Genomic DNA, 23,892 nt, shown 5'->3' with positions numbered 1-23,892 from the left:
GTGTCAATTTCATATTAATTTGGCGTAATTAAAGTGGAATGAACAGAAAAGAACATTTTTTGGGTAAAATTCAAGGATAACTTTTAATTAGGGTAAAAGACTAAAATGATAACTACACGAGTAGTTCGTCTAATCTCAAATTGCCTATTTCACACTTAGCACTTAAATAAATTTACATTGTCATCTAAATTCATGAAAAGGCGCGAAGTTTAAAAATTCAGGTAGTTCGGCGAAAACTAAACTACACTATAAATTGAACTAACACTATTGCGCTACACTACAGCATTAATTTTAGCTTTACTGAGCATATTTAATTTGAAATTCACCCTCAACGTCCATTTCCTGGAAAGAGCATAATCCAGATGGATACTAATTAAATTATAATTCTGAGAGAGCGGTAGCTCTCTTAGATAAGACTTCATACTGCTCTTAATGTATAAGGAGGGTTTTTTGTTTGGCTGTAGTTTTTTTTTGTATTGCATAAATTGTTTTGAAAAAATTGCACAGAACTACAATTCTGGCCCACAATATGTGGTTAAAATTTCAAAGAGATTCATTAATTAGTTAATTTTATAAAAAATAAAGTTGCTAAGGGTGGTTTTCATTTCCATAAAATTCATCACACCTTTTGTTGAAAAACTGGAATTTTTCCCATAGAAATAACATGGGAAATTTTTGGAAAAAAACATTCCGGTTAATCCGATTTTAGAAAAACTATACGTTTGTTAGACTTGAAAACGGTTTTAAATGGAAGGTACAACACCTAACATTCCGCTAAGCAATTTTCATTGACTATAATTAAGTCTAAGAATGTTTAAATTTAAATTTTCAAAACCATTCCAATCTGCGATATTTAAGCAGTGTAAAGAGTCAGTTTATGATGTTAGCACTTTTAAATCTATTAGGTTCAAATCTCGTGGTGGTTGAAAAACAAGGGGACCTAGCTTTGTGTGAGCTAACAATTTAAGTTGGAAAAGGTCCCCCACACTGCCTTTGGTACTTGTAGGTACTTGTGGGTACTTGTGAGTGTTTGTAGGTACTTGTGGGTGCTTGTAGGTACTTGAACCATTGCACTACGGAAGCTTTGAAAAACAATTATCGTCGCGAATTTTGGCAAAACTTTGACTTTTTTCGTTACATAAGAGACTTCACAACCCCGCTTCTGGCTGGGCTCGAACCACCAACCTTTCGGTTAACAGCTGTACGCGCTAACCATTGCACCACGGAAGCTTTGAAGTACGATAATCGTCACGTATTTTGGCAAAACTTTGACTTTTTTCGTTACATAAGAGACTTCACAACACCGCTTCTGGCTGGGCTCGAACCACCAACCTTTCGGTTAAAACCCGAACGCGCTAACCATTGCGCCACGGAAGCTTTGAAAAACAATTATCGTCACATATTTTGGCGAAACTTTGATTTTTTACGTTACATCAGAGACTTCACAACCCCGCTTCTGGCTGGGCTCGAACCACCAACCTTTCGGTTAACAGCTGTACGCGCTAACCATTGCGCCACGGAAGCTTTGAAATTAAATGGTCTTCAGGTATTGTGGAAAAACTTTGAATTTTTACGTTATTTATAAGACTTCACAACAACGCTCCCGGGTGGACTAAAACCAACAACCCTTCGGTTTACAGCCGAACGCGCTAATCATTGCACCACGGAAGCTTTGAAAAACAATTATCGTCGCGAATTTTGGCAAAACTTTGACTTTTTTCGTTACATAAGAGACTTCACAACACCGCTTCTGGCTGGGCTTGAACCACCAAACTTCCGATTAACAGCCGAACGCGCTAACCATTGCAGCACAAAAGCTTTGAAAACAATTATCGTCACGTATTTTGGCCAAACTTTGACTTTTTACGTCACATCAGAGACTTCACAACACCGCTCCTGGCTGGGCTCGAACCACCAACCTTTCGGTTAAAACCCGAACGCGCTAACCATTGCGCCACGGAAGCTTTGAAAAACAATTATCGTCACATATTTTGGCGAAACTTTGATTTTTTACGTTATATCAGAGACTTCACAACCCCGCTTCTGGCTGGGCTCGAACCACCAAACTTTCGATTAACAGCCGAACGCGCTAACCATTGCGCCACGGAAGCTTTGAAATTAAATGATCTTCAGGTATTGTAGAAAAACTTTGAATTTTTACGTTATTTATAAGACTTCACAACAACGCTCCAGGGTGGACTAAAACCAACAACCCTTCGGTTTACAGCCGAACGCGCTAACCATTGCAGCACAAAAGCTTTGAAAACAATTATCGTCACGTATTTTGGCAGAACTTTGATTTTTACGTCACATCAGAGACTTCACAACACCGCTCCTGGCTGGGCTCGAACCACCAACCTTTCGGTTAACAGCTGTACGCGCTAACCATTGCACCACGGAAGCTTTGAAGAACGACAATCGTCACGTATTTTGGCAAAACTTTGACTTTTTTCGTTACATAAGAGACTTCACAACACCGCTTCTGGCTGGGCTTGAACCACCAAACTTTCGATTAACAGCCGAACGCGCTAACCATTGCACCACGGAAGCTATGAAGAACAATAATCGTCACGTATTTTGGCAAAACTTTGACTTTTTACGTTACATCAGAGACTTCACAACACCGCTCCTGGCTGGGCTCGAACCACTAACCTTTCGGTTAGGGGGGACGTAAAAGGAGGCCGGGCTATTTCGCCTCTCCTCAGTCGGAAAATACGTAGTTTTCGACATTCGCTTCGCGTTTACGTGAGTTTTCTGGTCCGTGACCAAATAAGGATTTTTTAAACTAGACATTAGGCCAGCGACTTTCCTGCACGTCGTCTGCTAAACCAAAGAAGTGGATAATTAAAATATTAGAATTTTAATGGTACCCTTGAACTTTCTCAGTAGTCTCGTGGACCACTGACCCCCCTCCGATTTAATTTTTGAACTGGACCAGGCAATTTTTAAACTGGTCATTGTAAAAAATTGTATTATGTTAATTACAATAAGAATACAAACTTTTATTGATTTACGTTTTTTTTGAAGTATTATTATAAATAAATGTTTGATTGAGCTAAATTTATGGTCCCCTTTATATATGTTTCTGCTTAGTGCAGATTTTGAAAATGTAAAACTGTTTCTTAACATTCTTAATTAAAATGAAGACTGAAGGAACAGATATTAATCAAAAATGTCTTGATTAGAATCAAGACCTAAAAAGTATCGATAAGTCTGAGGTTATCACTTGTCTGAAGGATCAGATATTAATTTTTCTATTTAATTGAAACTTAAATGCATGCTTAAGAAAAAACAACGTTCCATTACCGTTTTCCGTTGAAATAAATTATTTTACTGGTAATCAATTTCAAAAATTTACTTATCTCGGCTTTTCGACCACAATTCCATTACCCGAAAACATTTTATCATTACATTAATTACTTTTGGGAGATAACGTGTCAAAATAACCTATAAAACAATAAAAAAGTGTAATAGCGGTCTGTTTAGCCATGACAAGAACCTTTTAAAAGTTACAAGCACTATATAACCCTTTCGAGACTAACAGGACCTGAGCAAACTATTTCATCATGTGCGACCTCGGCCTTGAAACTCTCTCATAGTCCCAGTGTGTGTAGAACATAATTTTTCGCTGTTATCTGCCAAAATCAATCTTTCTAGGTAGTGCCGCCTCCTCACTTGAATTTTTCATGATATATTAAGGTTTGAACGAACAAAATTCAAGATTACCATTTTCACTACCATGTCCCTCTGCTAACTTGAAGCAAACTTTCCTCTCTTTCTGCTGCTCATTACCGGTGCCATTCCCTTGACTTTTTGTTCGTTATAACTACTATCATGAGTTTATTTATTTCAAACCAAAATATAAAAAAATTGGATTTTTTTCATTTTGTGCTACTTAAAATTTACAAATGTATATAACGTTGTCCGTGCCATATCAAATAGTCTCTAACTTTTGTTAGAAACTAGAGAGAGAAATTGGGCAGTAACACTGATCATGCCCTGAACTATGAGAAAGAACAATACGACGGTTGACTAAAGTACACTTGATATTACATCATTTTGCAAAACCGCGAGTAAAAATCTAACTGTCCCTATTGAATTTGGCGCCATTGGTTTTAGAATAATTAAAATGTTCCACTGCGAAGCGTGCCGGTCACGAATGGGGATGTAACGTCTTTAGGAACCTTTTAAAACGCAAAACCATACACGTACTCTCCCAAAAGTAATTAATGTAATGATAAAATGTTTTCGGGGAATGGAATTGTGGTCGAAAAGCCGAGATAAGTAAATTTTTGAAATTGATTACCAGTAAAATAATTTATTTCAACGGAAAACGGTAATGGAACGTTGTTTTTTCTTAAGCATGCATTTAAGTTTCAATTAAATAGAAAAATTAATATCTGATCCTTCAGACAAGTGATAACCTCAGACTTATCGATACTTTTTAGGTCTTGATTCTAATCAAGACATTTTTGATTAATAAAAACTGTCTTTGCGACAAAGATGAGAAAAAGTAAGAGATAATTGCCGGAAGTAACAGAAATTCAAATTTTGACTTTTGTAGACATGATTATTAAACATTGAATATTTTAAAAAATTGCTTATCTTAGTTTTTTCACCAAAATACCTTTAGTAAAAGTATTTTATTGTGAAATATCTCCATAACATTACGCATATCTGGGAGCACTGCCGTGCTCCCAGCCAAGTCGAGCACTGACATCCTTTTCTCGAAGCAACTCGTGGCACTTTTAAACCCACTGTAACTTCGTGATGGTTAGAGGTAAAAGTCTGAAATTTTGCTTGCCGCGAGGACTGTCAATCCTAGCTCTAGTTTCCAAATTTCAAGTTCCTACCCTATATACTTTTCGAAATATCGCAGGTGAAATTTACCTTATTTTGTCACTCACTCACTCACTCACTCACCGATCATCAAAATTCTAAGGTACTTCTAGAGGAGATAGAAACTTAAAATTCAGGATTTAGTTTTCATTTATTTTATAAAGCACAGAAAAATTAAAACATCCCGAAATTTTTATAAAATTGTTCTTTAGTTCTTTATTTATAGGATATCGCGTACAATCTTTATTACATATTCTCTGCGGGTCGAAAGGGGTAATTCAGCGTAAATATGGACAAACGTTAGCGATTATATTGGCAAACGAAGTACCACGAGAGGGTCTTGTTTTAATATAACTACCGAAGTATAACGAGAGGGTCTACAAAAAGAAGTGAGATCCTATGAAAAACATTAACATGTACAAAAATGGGCCAAGCCTCGCCTCGTGCCCTTTCCGCTGTAAAACGTTCTGAGATCCCATGTAGAGCCAAGTCTGCCTTTTGATCTCATTCAATCGCCAATTGAACAATTATGTTATAAATTAAGTCCTTTTCCTAGTTAATAACCAATATTCTTTGACTCTATCATTATTATACATCTTTGTTCGTATCAAAAATATCGTGACTTGGCAAGCGCGTGTATATAAGGTTATGCATGACTCTTCTTATAAACTTGTACATATCCCCTCGACCATAAACGATTTAGTGAATATCCCTTCGATTATTTTAAAATCGGCAACGATTTAGTGAATTTCCCCTCGACTTCCTTTTAATATTACTTACCTGCGATTGCCAAGTCACGATATTTTTGATACGAACAAAGATTTATAATAATGATAGAGTCAAAGAATATTGGTTATTAACTAGGAAAAGGACTTAATTTATAACATAATTGTTCAATTGGCGATTGAATGAGATCAAAAGGCAGACTTGGCTCTACATGGGATCTCAGAACGTTTTACAGCGGAAAGGGCACGAGGCGAGGCTTGGCCCATTTTTGTACATGTTAATGTTTTTCATAGGATGCATTTTACTTTCTATTAAAAATATACAGTTAGGTTTGAGTATTCGGCTCTATAAGGAGAATAAAATATACTGAAAATCGATGATCGCTGATAAAATAAAACTAGTATTGAGACCTAACAAAATGTGTTAGTTAATTGACTATAACCCAAGGGATTGAGCATAGCACGAAGGGTCGGTCATTCGAAGAAATCATCATTCTCGAAATCGACATACATACACAAATATACACACAGACACGCCCAGTGTAATACCTCTCCATGACGTCATCGTCACTCGGAATGGTAAAGAGTGAGATAAAAAAATCTGTTTTATCAGGGTTTTTTTAAAGGCATAATGAAATGGTCAGACAGTTTTTTCATCGATTTATAATCACATAAAAATCAATAACGAAATTTAGTGAAACCTTTATAGATAAAAGCGATAAAAAAGGTCCCCCCCTTTACCGAGTTGAAATGATAGGCGTTTCGTATGTTATCAAATTATTTTAGCTGCTAGGCCATTTAGAGAAGGTTGTTTAAGTTTTAACAGGAGCTAATATGGTTTTCGAAGCCGGACATAAGAAAATAGGAAATAAGATGATAGCAAGGTGCTTGTACCAACGGTACCTAAATTTACAAGTGCCCCTCGATCAGATTCACAAAATTGTTCATTTTCGAGAAATAGCGAAGGAATTGGGCGTTAGTTCAAGAAGTCAAGAAAATGCAGCAAAAATGTTTAGGGGAAGATTCATAAACGATTATAAGAGTAGTGACCCAACGGAAGAAGAAGGACTGAAAACGATTTTTATGAAATTAGTTAATTCAACAACTACCGAAGCTGACCCTTCTGAATCAACATCAAATGAAATTCAAACAAGATGGGGAGATTTATTGAAAGAAAATTATACGCCCAAGTCAGGCATGGCATCAAATACCGCATCTAGATTGTCAAATTTCAGTCCTAAGTTTGTATAAATTATTTAATTGTATTGAAAATCTGTTAAATCTATAAGTTAATTTTATTTTATTTTTCATTTAGTTGTCAGTCAACTCCCATTAAAGAACAAGATGCAAGGAACAATTGTGTAAGTTGGTTTTTTTTTAGCAGCTTAACAATGAAATTAGTAAAATTACACTGTATTTCCACCAATTAGGATGAAGAAGATTTAATGGCGGATAATTTAACCCTAACTGGTCCTGAAATCACAGTGTCAAATATGACAGGCTCTCATGTCCCATTGCCCAATCAGACTGTCTTGTCTGAATCTCTTATGTCTTTTCTTAAACAAGAAGAGGAGGCAAAAGCAACGCCATGATTTTAATTAAGAGAGGATGGTCCTAAATAGTGTTCCTGGCTTTTTGAAGTACAAAACTTGGGCCTAAATAGAAACAGCCTTTTATTGATGAAGTCTTAAGGCACCATCTCGATTAAATCCGCTACGTTTTTCAATATATTAAATAACTAAATCTAACAGAAGAGCATGTTTGCGCCATTCTTCAAAGGGTTCTAATTCTACATTAATAAAAACTGTCTTTGCAGACAAAGACTAGAAAAAGTAAGAGATACGTTTATAAATTAATTGCCTGAAGTAACAGATATTAATTTCATGATAAAATGTTTTCGAAAATGTAATTGTTCTTGAAAAAGCGTAGATATGTAACTTTTTAAATAAATTTAGAAGGACTAGATCGATTAACAGTAAATTCAGTTGATTGAATTAAATATTGATTAAGGATTGAGTGGATAAAAATAACTAGAAAAGAATTTCAATATCTGAAACTTCAGTCAATTGATAAACCTCACACATATCGTTTGTTTTTTCGGCCTTGGTCCAAACCAAGACGTTTTTATATAATATCTGTCACTTCAGTCTTAATGTAATTAAATTTTGAATAATTATGTTTGCTTTACCGTCATACATTAGCACTCTAAAATATAATGGTGCATTCAAACACCATATATGCTGTTTTTTCCAGTGCCAAAAAAGACATCATTTAGGGTGTACTTTAACCCCATTTCTATGATCAATTCACGCCATTTACTAATATTATTTGGAAGTATTAAGGAAATATTAGGCATTTAAGCACCATTTACAGTGGCTTTACACATCTTTGTTTTTGACAATCTGTTGAACTTCTAATATTACTTAGTTTAATGGTTTTAAAAGTAGGGAAAAAGTATGCTACCTATGTCACATTATTAAACCAAGTGAAGTGAAATAATTGTTAAATATTTATTATAAACACTACACCACAGACACGTGGTAAGTCTAAGTTTTCCAAGAGATCTAACTAATTATTATATCCAATCACGATGGTCAAAACATGTATCTACCAGGATTCGAACCTGGGACCTTCCGCGTGTGAAGCGGACGTGATAACCACCACACTACAGATACGTAATAACACTGAGTTTTCCAAGAGATCTAGCTAATTATTATGTCCAATCACGATGGTCAAAGCTGTACTTCTGTAATTAACTAAAATTAACATACTTAGACTTAATTGTTTTGATCAAACTGGCTGATAGCACACCCTGAATACTTAATTGTTAATTTAAGATAATTCCGAAAAGTATCTTCACTGTAGTTTTTAAGTTATCGGTGGGGAAAAATCACGAAAAACCCATGTTAATCTCCATAGGAAATTAGCAAAAGCGGGAGAATATTACTTTGGAAAGCAGTTCTTTTTCAAATTCTCAGCAAGCCCAAGGAATAGGTAAGTTTCCTAATAGTTAACCTAGGTTGTGCATATTTTAACAGGGTTCAAATTTTTCAAGTTGTTTGAAATTCAGCTTCAGGTGACCAAATCTATGGCCTAGGCCTGCTATTTGAGAAGAATATTGGAACACCGTTAAATATAACTGAGCCAATGGTAGAAAATGAAGAATCTTCTGAAAATAGTACAGTTTGGACTACAACTGCTACATTACCGCTGAGTGGAACAACTCCAGTTTTAGATCAACCATCAAATTTCACAAATACAGAAACTGCATCATTTTTGATAAATGAGCGCACCTCGGAATCAGAATGACTTACACTTAAATGGAAGTATATTCTCAGAAAAAACTAGCCCGAGAATTTTTAGGATATCAGATGGAAAACTTAGATGCATGTGATTGGTCCTTGGAAATGTTGCACGAATCTGAAGCCAATGTACATGGTTTAAAATGCCTAAGATTTAGAAGAAGTGGGAATAGTTTATTTGTAGTTGAATTATCGAAAAATCTTACACAAAAAAATGTTTTTTGCAATACAATAATTCCTGCCGATCAATAGGTTTTCTTGTCAAGTTCTGTAAAATTCAGCAACTCCATTACGTGTTTCAAAGATCTGCTGGATGTGTTACTTTAAATTGATAATTGGAAAACTTGCCAAAGCATTGATGGAGAATTTTTTACGTATTTTAAAGACAAAAATCTATAGACTGCATATGTTTGCATGGTAACCCAATCAATTAGATCCTAAAATTGTGAGAAATTATTTCTTAGCCAATTTTCAACACTTTGCCGGTCTTGCCGAAAAACGAAGATTGTTTAGAGAATCGAAAACGAAAAGGAAAATTCTTTGGAAAACGTGCCAATTTTCGTAACATGCAGCCTTGCAAATATGATCTGCACTCAGGTAGAAAATGACCCATTCGCAAAACATCGCATCGATGCCTATATCAAATCCCTTTTGTCTTTTAGGGAATGGACAGTGCAGTTGACCGACGGATGTTTATCATTTTTGCAAAAGATGCAATAACCCGCTTTCTTTGTTTGTGTAAATAGTACGGATGCTGAAGAAACAGCGGCTCCGCGTCCGTTACGCGTATAGCCATACTTGTTATGTGTTTTATGACGGAAATCAGTCTTTGCTTTTACGGGGTATTTATCTCTCTCTGACCATTTGCTCCCTGAGGAGGAGGCTCCAAAGAGGTTGGTTCCCAAAATATTAGCCCTTTCTCGGCTTTCTACATCCTTTCTTAAAAAGTCTACCAGAGTTTCCGCGTTCCAATCATCGTCCGAAACGCGTGTACAACTGTACCCTAAACGAATTTCTTCCGGAATGCTTTGCAAAATCGAGGGGGCTAAACACGTGTTTTTGGAGGCCGTGTCAATACCCAACCCTTTTAAACTCCTTAAATTTACTTCACAAATTTCTAAAAGTTGGCGTAAGGCCTTTATATCTCTAGTTGATTTGACAGGTGTTAAGTTAATCAAATTGTTCATGTGAGTTAGCATTATTAAATCTGACCTGCCAAATCTGTTTTTTAAGTCTTTAACTATTTCATCATAAGCTTCATCTGAAGCGTTATTGTTTGTAATAGCACCCTTTTCTTCACCTTCTAGCTATGAAACTAAATAATTAAATTTCTCTATCTTTGGGATGGTTTCATCATCATCCACAGCAGCCTTAAATCTGCTCCAGAAAGAGTTGAATTGAGTTATGTCCCCTCCATATTTTGGCATGTCCAAGCGGGGCAATTTGGTATTTGTTCTTCTCGTGGCATTGGTAAAAAAGACAAATGATATTTTTCAAATCTAATGAGATAACGCCCACCTAGTTGAAAATTGCCCTTTTTTATATGCGGGAGCCATTCTTAATGAGAATTTCGATGCTAGTAGGTTGTCAAATAAACTACCGGTATATTGTTGTTGTTGGAAATTGGATATTAAGTCAAATTAAGTGGTTGTAAAGAGCCAGCAGGTTTTTGCCGCTTCTTTTGTGAGTATTTAATTTTTGTATGTAAAATGGAGGAAGATAAAGTTAAGAGTAAGGATGAAATGCGGAAGCGCAAAGCGCGGGAAAGGATGAGGGCAAAAAGGTCGACGTTTTCATTGGATACTTAAGGTTATATAATCTTCTCGACACGGAGAGGTAATATTTTGGTTTTCCCAACTTGTTATTCTTTTGACAACACTTTCAACCAAGATTTAGTCATTTAATAACACTTTCAACCTAGATTTAGTTATTTAACAAAACTTTCAGCCAAGATTAGTCATTTAACCACGCTTTTAACCTAGATTTAGTCATTTAACAACACTTTCAGCCAAGACGTAGTCATTTAACCACGCTTTTCACCAAGATTTAGTCCTTTAACAACACTTTCAGCCAAGATGTAGTCATTTAACCACGCTTTTAACCAAGATTTAGTCCTTTAACAACACGTTCGACAACGTTTTACAATTTTAGCAACTCTGTTTATTTGTTTTAAAGTAGTTTCAACTCTTCGCGTATTTTACGGTTTTTTTAATTTTTCCCAGCGTTGTTTATGCCTGGTCATCTTTTCCTAATTTTCTTATCGGCCAAAATTATTGTCAACCTTAACAGTGTCTTTCTACGTGTGTTTTCTAGGTTTTTAAGTTTTTACGTCGCAAATTCGCAATATAACACAGTATTACGGAATCCACATTGACGTCATCCATCTCACTTGGTTCAAACTTGGTGTAATACGAAAAGAGCATCGTATTTGTATTGAGGTGATTGACAACTTCATCCCAATCCGGATTACTTTCTAGGTAGTGTAAACTCAACATGATTCCTCGACGTGTCAACTCCCTCTCTCAAAACTACGCTCTACTTTAAAAAAACCCAAGCTACCCCATCTTAAACCATAGTAATAGGTATGATTCTCTTAATACCTTGCCCATCGGCGGGCTACCACCTGATTTCCAAGCGTGATATGTGCCATAGATCAAGGATGTTTAACCTCTCGGTCGAGAAGTTAAATAGAAGTGGGAAGTCCAGCTGAACGATGACGTACGCGGCTTCGTCGCCAAGGTGGTTCGAAACGAGGGGTCGGATATGTACTATTTCATGTACCATTTCTTTTGAGTTATCAGTATAATCCGAACTAGTGAGTGACCACCCAGTGATTACACCTGAATTCTATAGAAATTCATTAGACTATTACACCGGAAACCCTACGCCACAGTTTAACGCCAGCGTTATGAATTGTGATGGGTTTAAGTAAATAAACAGGGTGTTATAATTGGTGTGATAAATAGTACTAATATAATTGCAATTTTAGAATAATTGCCTTCATAAGGAATTTGTTGTTAACAAGCATACTTGTAGAGGGTGTTGGTGACATCACCGCCGAACAGATGCACCCCATGTATGAGTTTTTAATTATATAAATAGTATAGGGAATTGTATATTTATTTACATCTGTATTTAGCCCGGAGAGGAATGAGGATGATTTTAGATACACCCCGACTGGAGCCTACATAAACCCTAACTGAGACGGCTTTAGGTACTTTATTAATTAGTTTTCAACATAATTATGCATTGTCATTTAATAATTTGTTCGATTATTTCATTGTTTTAAGTGTCTTGGCTGCGATCTACGCGATATTCATTAGGAGGAGGGACGCCCGGACAATCAACCCCGGCGATGCCGAGATGGTCCCTCAATTGCTGAAATTTGACCGGACGGTCCTAAACCACATAAATCGTTTCATTTTAAGAGAAACTTTAGGAAATTTAGAGGATGCATACGTGTATAATTAAAAACATTTTATAGTTGTTATTTAATTCGACTTATTCGTCTCTTAAATGACTTTGTACAATTTCCCTGTGATTATAAATCCACTCGTAAAATAATATCCATTTAGATAGCGCTTAAATACTTCTTATCATTACGTACAGTTTTATGATTAAACATGCATGTAATCATCGGACCGTCATCATCGATTTCCTTAACTTTGGGACATCCTACTCCATTTAAGTCTATAACTTCCCGATTAATACGGTTCAACCAAAAGTGAGATTGTGATGATGGTTTAACTTGGGGTCCTGGTTATTTAAACTATTCAATAAGATCATCGTCCTAGCTTTGACTGTACATTAATGGTGTTTACGCCGTGGGATTTTTCGGGAAGATTATTGTCGACAATCTACAACTTTGACTGTACATTTTACGTCATGGCCTTAAACAACGTTAACCTGGGTTTTACGGGGTATTTTTAATTTTCTGGAATGATCTAGAATATTCGGTAGAGCTGGGTTTTTTGGGGATTCTTTATTTTTCCCCAACGTTATCTGGAGATTCATACCCCCTTAACCATTTGATTAATACCGGAGAAATTAATGGTTCAAATTTTAATATAATTAACATATTAAAATACTGTTTATTTCTTAAATCATAATTCATCCTATCTTCATACTCCAATGTATGTACTTCTACATCCGAGAATCGAACACGCTTCATTGACCTGTCAATCAAAAACACCCCTTGCAGGTGCGGGGATGAGAGGGGTGAGTCAATCAAAAAAACGCCCACTAGTAGGTCTGAGAGAGGGGTGAGTCAATCAAAAAGGCATAAGTTTTCTCACCCGCCATCTTGCAATCCTCAATCCTCAATCATCATATCCTTAATCCTCATATCCTCAATCCTCAATCCTCCCTGCCTTCCACTGTACTCTTTTGGGATCGGCATTTATGTACTACTGATGTCAACAAGGCGTCCTAACGTGGCCAGAGCGGGCAGCCGGCAAGGGGAGAGGAACCGGGGAAGGTAACTTGACGTCACGCGCAAAGACCCTATAGTTCTTCGTATAAAATCTGCTTAGATAAGTTGAGAAAATGGCTACACAATGATTCCAATTAGCCGTATGTATTGTTTCGACCTCTATAAACACCCAACAAAACCAACCCTAGAGACTCCCCAAAAATCGTAAAGCCGTACGATATAGTTTTCAAAGATTACCAGCTAGAAAAGCCAGCTTTGAAGACATTTTTCTTTTCTTTCGAAAGATGATTTTAGGTCCTATAGGAAGAGATGCGAATCCTATCCTATTTTCCCCTCAAACTTAAACCTCTCGTAGTGAGCGAGTTTTTGTATAAGACAAAGTCCCAAAGAGCAGAAGAGGAAAAGTTTATATTTAGATTTCCTCACCACCACCATCCATTCCACATGATCCCCCTTCCTTCAGTTCTGGCTGGGGCAAACTGTAAACCTTGGAGGCGCGGAGTAGTAAGATTCATCCCTCTAAAACTACAGACTCCAAGCGGTTTTTAGTCTGCGAGCTTAGGCCTAAAAGTTTTGCACCCTTCGTAAGTATTTTTTCTTCTTTTTCAGAATCAGAACGTCCTCAAAATAACCAAAAAAAACCTTCCAGAAATTGTGGAAAAACCTCTGGCAAGAATTTCTCCAGTAGATAGCTAGCCCTCTTGAACCAAAGAAGCCTTTAAGCCTAAGCTCCAAATTATTTTAAAAAGTTTAAATAATCGCGCGTCGCTTGTGGATTTAACCCTTTGAATTAATTCGATTAAATTAAATTAAATATGGCATCGGAAGAACGCGTAACTGTCAAACTCTTGGGCGGCAGTCCATGGGGTTTTCGTTTAACCGGTGGTGCTGGATCTGGACAACCTTTGGTCGTCAGCAAGGTAACTTTCAAAGTATTATCTTATCTATCTCGTAATTGCGAGAGCTAGCTAACTCTTTTTGGACTAATGCCCGGGAAAATGTTAGATTTGTATAATAGATTGGCCCAGCCAAATTTGTTAACATTTTATATATGTATTGCGCCTTATCCAGCTATACACGAATGGTTTATTCTCTACCATGAATATTTATCAACAAACTTTGTGTATACCCCTAAAACATAATATAATTTGCGTGACTGGCAAAGTTACATACGCTGCGTTTTGTTTTCGAATGATTCATGGTGTCTTTGCACTGGTTTTAAGCTACGATTCCATGTTATTGGTAGTATTTTAAAAATTCTTCAGGGTACTACTACTACAACTACTACCACCGAGTTTTAAAAAGTTGAAAGGCGGGTGAAATTGTGCCAATGTAAGCGTAATTCTTAATTTTCAAAAGATGGTGGCGCAAATACAGACTTTAAGGAGACTCGAGTCTTGCGTAATGTAGTTTTAATTCATACGCGACAGAGATGTCTCGAGTATAATTAGTTAGAATGAGGTTAATATTCAATTGATGATCTATTTTAATGTTTTTACCTCTCCGTGTGACGTAGTCCAGGAGAGGTTCTGTAACGGCCGTGTCTGTCTGTGTGTCTGTCTGTCCGTTGTTACACCCACGTGACCGCGTTCGCAGTTGTCGTATCGGAGCAAACGTGTTCCCAAAGTCCGGACCGCATTGACAGTTCACAGAAATTTGGAAAATTGTATTTCTCTCCGTTTTCGACTCTATACTTGAGTTCTCACACCACCATCTTCTATTCTTTGTCAATCCCACATTGACACGAGTCTGCACTTACACTGGCTTCTAACACCACCATCCACTGGTCTTCCGTCTATTCCACATAGACACCAATCTGTATCATTGGCTTCTAACACCACCATCCACTGGTCTTCCGTATATTCCACATAGACACCAATCTGTATCATTGGCTTCTAACACCACCATCCACTGGTCTTCCGTCTATTCCACATAGACACCAATCTGTATCATTGGCTTCTAACATCACCATCCACTGGTCTTCCGTCTATTCCACATAGACACCAATCTGTATCATTGGCTTCTAACATCACCATCCACTGGTCTTCCGTATATTCCACATAGACACCAATCTGTATCATTGGCTTCTAACACCACCATCCACTGGTCTTCCGTATATTCCACATAGACATCAATCTTCTACTCCATTATCATCGTTTGGTTTTAGGATATACGCGGCGATCAGCTAGGGTTACGAGAAACGTCTAGCCTCCCTAAGGTGGGATCGCCACCAAAGGTTTTCGCAATTGCGCTTTTTCCTTACTATCATAATGGAAACGAATCGTATTGAAAGCGTTAGAATAGGCTAATAATAGACATGCGTAATAATAGGCTAATAATAATCATGAGTGATAACAACTGATAAATTTATAAAAACGCTTTTTGTTATCTAAAGTATGACGTCATGATTTTAAAAACGTCGAGAGACAATTGTAAGATTAAAATCATTCCTGTTGGTGATCTCGATATGTAAACTCAAGTTAATAAACTATTTTAATTTAACTTTAAAAACTTCATTATGTTACTCGGCGCACTACTGACTTAGCTTTAAAATAGAGCTAACATAATTCAGAAGTGGGGTGTTGTCCAATGGACCGAACTTAGACACTCAAACGACAAAAAAAAACTCGGAATGTTTTATTTTTTGCGCGATATTGTCGAAAATTACGAGAACGTGTTCCGAAGTCGAGGTAATTGAAAGCGGTTCGTGAAGGAACAGTTAACCACTGACAGTGACGAGGCTACGAATTCTGCCTCAAGGTTCGGCAAGCGACTAAAGGAAAAGGGTGAGAGAAAGGTCTACTCGACAAATTCAAGATCAAAGATCGCGAGGGCAAAGGCGGCAGCGAAGTATCCAACTACCACACGTTTACTTGGGAAAGGATTGAAGCCGACTTTTTCCAACGGAAAATCACGAGAAATTGAAGGAGTGTCGGTTGACTTAGAAGATAACGAAGTTAGTGGCCATACATTCATCGAGAGCGATTCACGCGAAGAATACGTACACCCAAATTTTGTCGACGGCGCCCTCCACGAAGGAAGGTACGATAATATCGGGATAAGGGACTTGGGACGAGAGTTTAACGAACAAGTCAGAGACCACGGGAGCGACTGCTTCGACGTTACGGAAACTTACAGAGAATCACCTTACGATAATTTCGACGTAAATCGTAAAGGTCCCAACGAAGATTCGCGGCGGACAATGACCGATACGAATCAAAACACGCAGGGAACGGCGGTGGCGGCCCCCCTTACGGGACTTGAGGATGCAATTAAGAATGTGGTTGCTACAGCGGTACAGCAAGCACTTTCTGCAATGACACAAGTTCAAGTACAGTTTCAACAACAGCTTATCACTGCTCAAAACAACCAAGCGAATCAGGTGAATAACCAACCACCGGCGGCTACTCCTACAGAACACCATCACTGGGGCGATACAGGAAAGTTAATACCAGACTTCGACCCTTCTACGTCTCCACACCAGACAGTTGATCTATGGATTAAGAAGGTTGATGAGACCGCGGCGGCCTATAATTGGTCAGACAGAGTTATTGTTAGCCACGCAGTATCCAAACTCAAGGGAACGGCTCGCATCTGGTATGAAGGACTATCAAGCGTCAATCATTCTTGGGATGAGTGGAAGGTGTTGTTGGTGGAATGGTTTCCCGTAGTAAAAGGAACTCAGAGACTTCATCGCGAAATGGAAGCGCGCGTTAAACAACGCAACGAATCGGTAGAAGCATATTGCCACGATAAAATGACGAAGGCTCGTTTGGCTGGAATTTTGGACTCGGCAATGATAGACTACTTGATAACTAATCTACGCGACGAGCAACTTATAATGTCATTAAGTACTCGAGACTACGCGTCACCCCAAGAGTTCTTGAAATACGTCAAGTTAATGGAAGAACGACTGGGCTTATTGAAAGAAAGTCAACCCAGTGGCGTCGCTAGGATTTTTTCACACATAGGCTGAAAAATTGGAGGCCCCCCAGGGGCGTCCAATTTTATATCCCCCTTTGAAAACAGTTCAGGCCCGGACTTTAATTTTTTCCTCTCCGAGTGACGATGACGTCACGGAGAGGTATTACACCGGACGTGTCTGTGTGTCCGTGTGTCTGTCTGTCACCGCGTTCGCAGTTGGTAAATCGGAGCAAAGGTGTTTGCAATTTCCGCACACATTGATAATATTGTTGCTCTTAAACCACTACAACGCAGTAGTTCTCGATCTATAACTCATAGACGCCACACTCTTCTTCCTGGCTTCTATACACCACCACCTTCTGTTCTTTCGTGCATTCCACATGCATATTTATTTAAATATTAAAGATAATCTTGTTTCTCAACTCAAAATTAATACGGAAAGAGTTAAAAAGCAGTCTATGTTTTTGTCTGTGTCCATTGTTACACTAGTGCGTCGCGTTAGCAGTTAGCCTTGTGTTGATGTGTTAAGAAATCATACAGAACCTTAATATTCCCTTTTTCCATAATATAAAGTGAATATGTGGAAGTATTTTTCGTAATCATGATGCATTTAGTACTTTTGTAGCTTTAAAGCTCTGTTTCATTTTGATATTCCAAAGATTTTTTTAATATTGTTATTTGAAATGGCTGTTTATATATTACTTAAGCTATACTACATCTGTATATAGAATAATCCTTGGTTTAGTGATTTCATGAAGAAAACTAAGACGTAGACTCCGGCGGGTATATTAAGTATCATCCGCAATAGGCTTAGTGAAACAAAGAGTAAATAATTGAGGCCTGAGGTGAAGTAAACTTTGGGCTTTGATTTTCGTGTCTGAAATGAAGAGACATCAACGGTTCAGAGTGAGCCGAAAGTTAAATACATTCTTAAATAATCAGGCTAAGATTTTATAATGGAAGAAAAGATCATGGTGGCAATTTAATTAGTAAAAAGGCTAATGGTAAACGGGTAGTAGGTACAGACTTATTATCCTCTTTATGGTGCGCATTGACTATTAGTGCGTCTAGCTACAATTGAGCTCTGGTGTTATTTAACGTTAACGTTAACATTCATGTTGGCAAACTAAGAATATTGTTGAGGTGAGACGAGACGATAGTGTTTACACTGCAAACCAGTTGTGAATGTAGCTATCAGAATATAGGGTAAACAGCTGAAACGTAGACTTCATTTAATGTTCTTTCCCCCATTGACTCATTTCCATGTGTCCAAGATTTATCCTTATTGGATGTAAAATGTCGTCTGCTTTACTGTACATTCGCTATGTTTGGAATACTGCTTCAATATTTCGCACATTTTTACTTCAAAAAAGTGAAATAATTCCATATCTAGGTTAATAAGTTTGTAGTAGTAGACCTCTTGACTCGGAGAGGTAATATTTTGGTTTTCCCAAGTTGTTTTATACTGTATCAAATCCCATTTTTTTGTAAAACCTAAAAATACCTTTGTGAAGCAAGAGAGTTGGGGTCCAGGGATTTACCAGTGATGCACGTGTGAGATAAACATCTTTGACGTCATGGATAAAATGGGTGTCACTTGGTAAACCCATGGGCCACGCTCTCTAGATATAAAAAACCCTTTGTACGGTCCCAGGACCGAGAGATTGTAAAATGCTATTGAAAAATAAACCAGAATGCTTACACGAGTCAACAAGGATAGTCGCTCTCGAGTTTTCTCAACCCTCTCCCAAATGGAGAAAAAACACTTATAAAAAAATTAAAATAATTAAACAAAGAATTATTAAACGTATTTTTTCAGTCAGTACGTTTATTAAATAATTAAGTCTCTCCCAAGAGCAAAAAAGAATACCCTAGAAATCCCATTCAAAAGTATAAGGATTTTCTATATGGTGCATTGCAAACCCGGGAAAAACACTCGGTTTTTAAAAAACAAAGGACTAAAATTGGACAAAATCCAAAAACGCGTTAACAAGCCCAAAAGGATTGAAACGCGAGCGCGTACCCAAAAGGATTGAAACGCGAGCGCGTACCCAAAAGGATTAATTTAAACGCGTGAAACAAAAGTGCAAGTGAACTCGTTTACGGACCCAAATGGACCCAAAACGGTAAAGTTACAAATTTAAAAATTAAACAATAAACAATTATGGCGGTAAATCAAACGCCAGAAGAAATCGCGAAAGCCTTAGCTGACGCGACGGAATTAAAGAAACCAAGAGCATCGCGCAAGACTGTTCGCGCTAACACAACAACGGCTATATATCAGCTTCAAAAATTAATTAAAGCCACGGTAATTAATTCTGACGATATTGAGGATCAATTAGCTATCCTGGAATTAACATAATCGGCTCTGGAACATTTAAACGCCGTAATTTATTCGCTCGCGGACGGTTGTGATGAAACGGAACTCGCCAGTGAATTTGACTCAGTCGAAAAATACAGAACTGAAATCAAACTCATCAAAAACCAAGTGACGAGGGCCTTAAAAAAGGCGGGAATTGTTCTCGACGACCAACTATCCATTGCATCATCGTCAACGGCTGCCCATCCAGCGTCCTCAGCCACTCAACAGGATTTAATCACCTTACTACAAGCGACTCAAGAAGCCAGGCTGGCACCCTTGACTGTCGAAAAGTTCTACGGGGACCCCACGGAATGGACAGGATTTTGGAGCAACTTCGAAAGCGTCGTCGACTCCAAGACCAACATGAAAAAGGTACAGAAATTCAGCTACTTTAAGTCCTATTTTGGAGGCAAAGTATTAAGATAAATATCGGGAATGAAACCTTCAGATCAAAGCTATGATGAAGCCGTAAGAATATTAAAAAACCAATTCGGTAGAGACGAACTGGTCTCGCATAGCCACATGAAGGTTTTATTCTCTTTAAAACCTGTAGAAAGCTCTAAGAATTTGGTCGCTTTAGAAAATTTATATAATATCGCGGACACGCATGTTAGAAGTTTGAAATCGGTAGGAATTCATAAATCAGAAAACGGGTTATACTTATGTCCAAAATTATTAAGTTGTATACCCAAAGATATGAGGTTAGAATTTACAAAAGAAAAGGGTGTCGCGGCCTAATGGGACGCGGAAGCGATGCTTGAATTTTTGGGGACAGAGGTTGAATCTAGGCAAACATGTCGCTTTTTGGGTAGTATGTATGGCGACTCTGTGAAGCCAACTGTGCATGAAAATGCAAAACCAAAACAAAAATACGAAAATAAGCCAAATAGGGCTAGCGCGTCAGTGCTTACGTCGCAAATTAAAAGTAATTCCTCAGGTAACGCCTCAAGAAACAGAGGCCCGTATTGTATATTTTGCAAAGAGCAAACGCATCACACGTCACACTGCACCAACTTCGGGTTGGAGGAAAAAATAAAGCCCATTAAAGATAACGAGCGATGTGAAATTTGTTTTTAGATTCGGGCACCCAACAAAAGATTGCACTTCGCCCTACAAAACGTGCAAAATCTGTAACAATTTAAATCATAACGCGGCCTTGTGCGAGAAAAACAACGCGAATAAGAAAAATAATTGCAAGCAAGACGTAGAAAAACAAGTTGTGAACAGCAATTCGGTCACGTGTGAAAGATCGGTTTTACTTCAAACAGCCCAAGCGGTGGCTGGAAATCCGTCAACCCACCGGGAAATGCGAGTTCGCTGTCTTCTCTACAATGGAAGCCAAGGTAGCTTCGTCAGTGAAGAAATATCCAAAGTGTTAAACCTACCCGTCATCGGAAAATGCGAATTTAAAATAAGAAACTTCGGAATTGAAAATCCAACGGAAGCGGTTAGAAATATTGTGAAGCTTACTCTTAAAAACGCGAAGCTTGAAGGAGAAAAAATCGAGATCGCCGCTGTCGAAGTACCGTATATCTGCGAAGGTGAAGCCACACGAAATTCGAGCACGGTCCAGAAAATAGAATGCCAAGAAAAGAAAAAAGGTTATCAATTAGCAGACGAAATTAGTGGCCAAACGCCAGAAATGATAAAAATTGGAATCCTAATCGGCGGAGACGTATATTGGGAATTCGCTACAGGAAAAATTGAGCGTTTTACCGAAAGATTAGTCGCCGTGGAAACGACCCTCGGTTGGACTATTCAAGGTCCCGTAAAGTTGGGCAACATCGCCGTCGGAACTTACGCGGTCTGCGTCTATAATTCAGTTTAACCGAAAAACACATCTCCAAAGTCGTTGAGTCCTTCTGGAATCTCGAAGGAATGGGAATCACAGAAAAACCAAGTGATCCTACCAACTTGGAAATATTAGAAACCTTCCAGGAAGATATCAAGCAGGAAAACGGACGCTACGTGGTTAAATTTCCGTTAATAAGAAAGAAAGAAGCCCTTCCCGACAACTTAGCTATAGCTACCAAAGGAATGGAGAGATTGGCGCGAAAATTCGAAAAACAACCCGAACTTTACGCGGATTATATAGCTATAATCGACGACCAAATCAAACGAGGCGTCGCGGAAGTAGTTTTGGACCCTGGAAACAAGAAGCCTGGAACGTATTATGTACCCCACCAGCCGGTCGTACGCTTGGAAAGTTTGACTACAAAATTAAGAGTCGTTTTCGACGCATCAAGCCACGCCCATGGAGCACCCTCGCTCAACGACTGTCTCAGCAGCGGTCCAAACTTAAACCCCGATATGCTGCAGTTACTCTTAAAATTCAGAGTGAAGAAAATTGCCATAGTTGCCGATATCACCACAGCGTTCTTACAAGTTTCATTGGACTCGGATGATAGAGACTCGGTCCGTTTCTTGTGGATCAGAGAAGATGGAAAATTAAATCTAAAGGAATTTCAAGTTATGCGCATGGCAAGGGTACCATTCCGCGTCCCGTCAAGCCCGTACCATTTGGCAGCCACCGTGAAAGCCCATATTAAAAAATACCAGGAAACGGAACCAAAAGCCTTCGAAATTCAGAATGAAAGCTTGTACGTCGATGACCTCGCGGGAGGAGAGGACGACTTCCAAAGCACGTATGAAATATCAAAATCTGCGTAAAAAATTATGGCGGGCGCAAAAATGGAGTTGCGGAAGTGGCAAACGAATTCCGACAGTTTAAGAGAAATATGGAAGAATGAAACTGAGGATCCAAACACGAAAATCGAATTCAGCGGAGAATCGGAATCAAAGGTTCAAAAAATACTGGGCTACGTCTGGGACCCAAAGTCCGATGCGCTATCAGTTGACGTAGAAAAATTAGTCAAGATGTCGCCGGAAAACAAAATTACATAAAGAACTCTCCTCAGCACTGTCGCTCAGATTTTTGATCCCATCGGTATTCTCGCGCCACATACCATACGGGCAAAAATAATCTTTCAAGGTCTATGGGAATAAAAATTAAAATGGGACGAAGAGCTCCCTGAAAACCTAAGAGAAAATTTCATGAGCTGGCACAAGGAAATGAAATATTTGATGGAAGTCAAGATCCCTCGATGCTACTTCCAACCGGAAAATGAAACCATAAAACAAGAAATTCACTGTTTTACGGACTCCAGCAAAAAGGCATACGCGGCCATCGTTTATCTGCGGTTCGTGACGTCAGACAATCAAATTCACGTCAGTTTCGTCAAGGCAAAGAGTAGAGTAGCTCCTCTAAAGGACGAAAGGCTCGAAATACCAAAATTGGAGCTCATGGGCTGCTTGCTAGGAGCACGTTTAGCCAAAAACGTGGCAAAGATATTTGAAAACCAGGAAATTCCCATAAAAATGTGGTCGGATTCAGAAGCATGCTTGGCTTGGATAAGAAGCCCAGCCAAGATCTGGAAACCTTTCGTTCAAAACAGGGCAGCGGAGATACAAGGGTTAGTGGATCCACAAAATTGGTCCCACTGCCCTGGAAAACAAAATCCGGGCGAATTGCCAACTCGTGGTATCAAAGGAAAGGATTTAAAAGAAAATACTCTTTGGTGGCACGGACCCTCTTGGCTTACGGAAGACGAGTCCAAGTGGCCCGTAGAAAACAAGAAAGGCGCGGAAATAGAAGGCGTGGAGAAAGAAAGGAGAAAAGTCGTAATGACAGTCGTAGTTAGACAAAAAACAGGAATTTTGGAAATCATAGACTAGACAAAATTATCAGAATTATAGCCTATATGTACCGATTCAAATAAGGAAAGAAAAACGCCGGCCTAATAACAGCGGATGAAATTTCAAGAGCGGAAATCAAATTAATCAAGGATGTCCGAATGTCGTCTTATGAAGAAGAAATAAAAGCGCTTCAAGAAAAGAAACTGCTACCCAAAACGTCAAATATCTTGTCACTCAATCCAAAATTAAACGACCAAGGGTTATTGTGTCTCGGCGGGAGAATAGAAGAGGCTGAATTCAGGTATGCCATAAAACACCCGGTTATTCTCCACAAAAAAGAAAGATTGGCTCACCTGCTCATGTTACGAAGCCATGAGCAAGTAAATCACGAAGGCATCCAGGCCACTGTGACGCAATCACGTGAAAAATATTGGATAATTGCTGGAAAGCAATTATTAAAACATGTAGTAACAAGCTGTTACAAATGTAAAAAGTTCAACGCTAAGCCTTGCGACACGGATATGGGATTTTTACCTAAGGATAGGATAAAGGAAGTACCCCCCTTTTCGATAATTGGCATTGACTTTTGCGGTCCGTTGATGGTTAAACTCG

The 23,892-nt window shown here is 38.3% G+C and overlaps 1 protein-coding gene and 1 non-coding gene across 2 annotated transcripts; one reads left to right on the top strand and one right to left on the bottom strand.

The window, feature by feature from the left end:
• Positions 1–8,166: 8,166 nt before the first annotated feature.
• On the bottom strand, positions 8,167–8,239 carry TRNAV-CAC (transfer RNA valine (anticodon CAC)). Its single transcript has one exon. It is a non-coding gene; the product is annotated as a tRNA-Val (tRNA).
• A 13,223-nt stretch (positions 8,240–21,462) lies between these two features.
• LOC149667627 (uncharacterized) lies at positions 21,463–22,254 on the top strand. Its single transcript, XM_089840901.1, has one exon. It carries the CDS (start codon positions 21,463–21,465, stop codon positions 22,252–22,254), a length of 792 nt encoding a protein of 263 aa, XP_089697027.1.
• The last annotated feature ends 1,638 nt before the right edge of the window (positions 22,255–23,892 follow it).

The sequence above is a fragment of the Phalangium opilio genome, unplaced genomic scaffold (assembly GCF_054372755.1).
Source record: "Phalangium opilio isolate 3A_F unplaced genomic scaffold, DU_Popi_V2 ptg000056l_1, whole genome shotgun sequence".
In the NCBI taxonomy this organism is placed as follows: domain Eukaryota; kingdom Metazoa; phylum Arthropoda; class Arachnida; order Opiliones; family Phalangiidae; genus Phalangium; species Phalangium opilio.
This window is presented reverse-complemented; position numbering and strand designations above follow the sequence as displayed.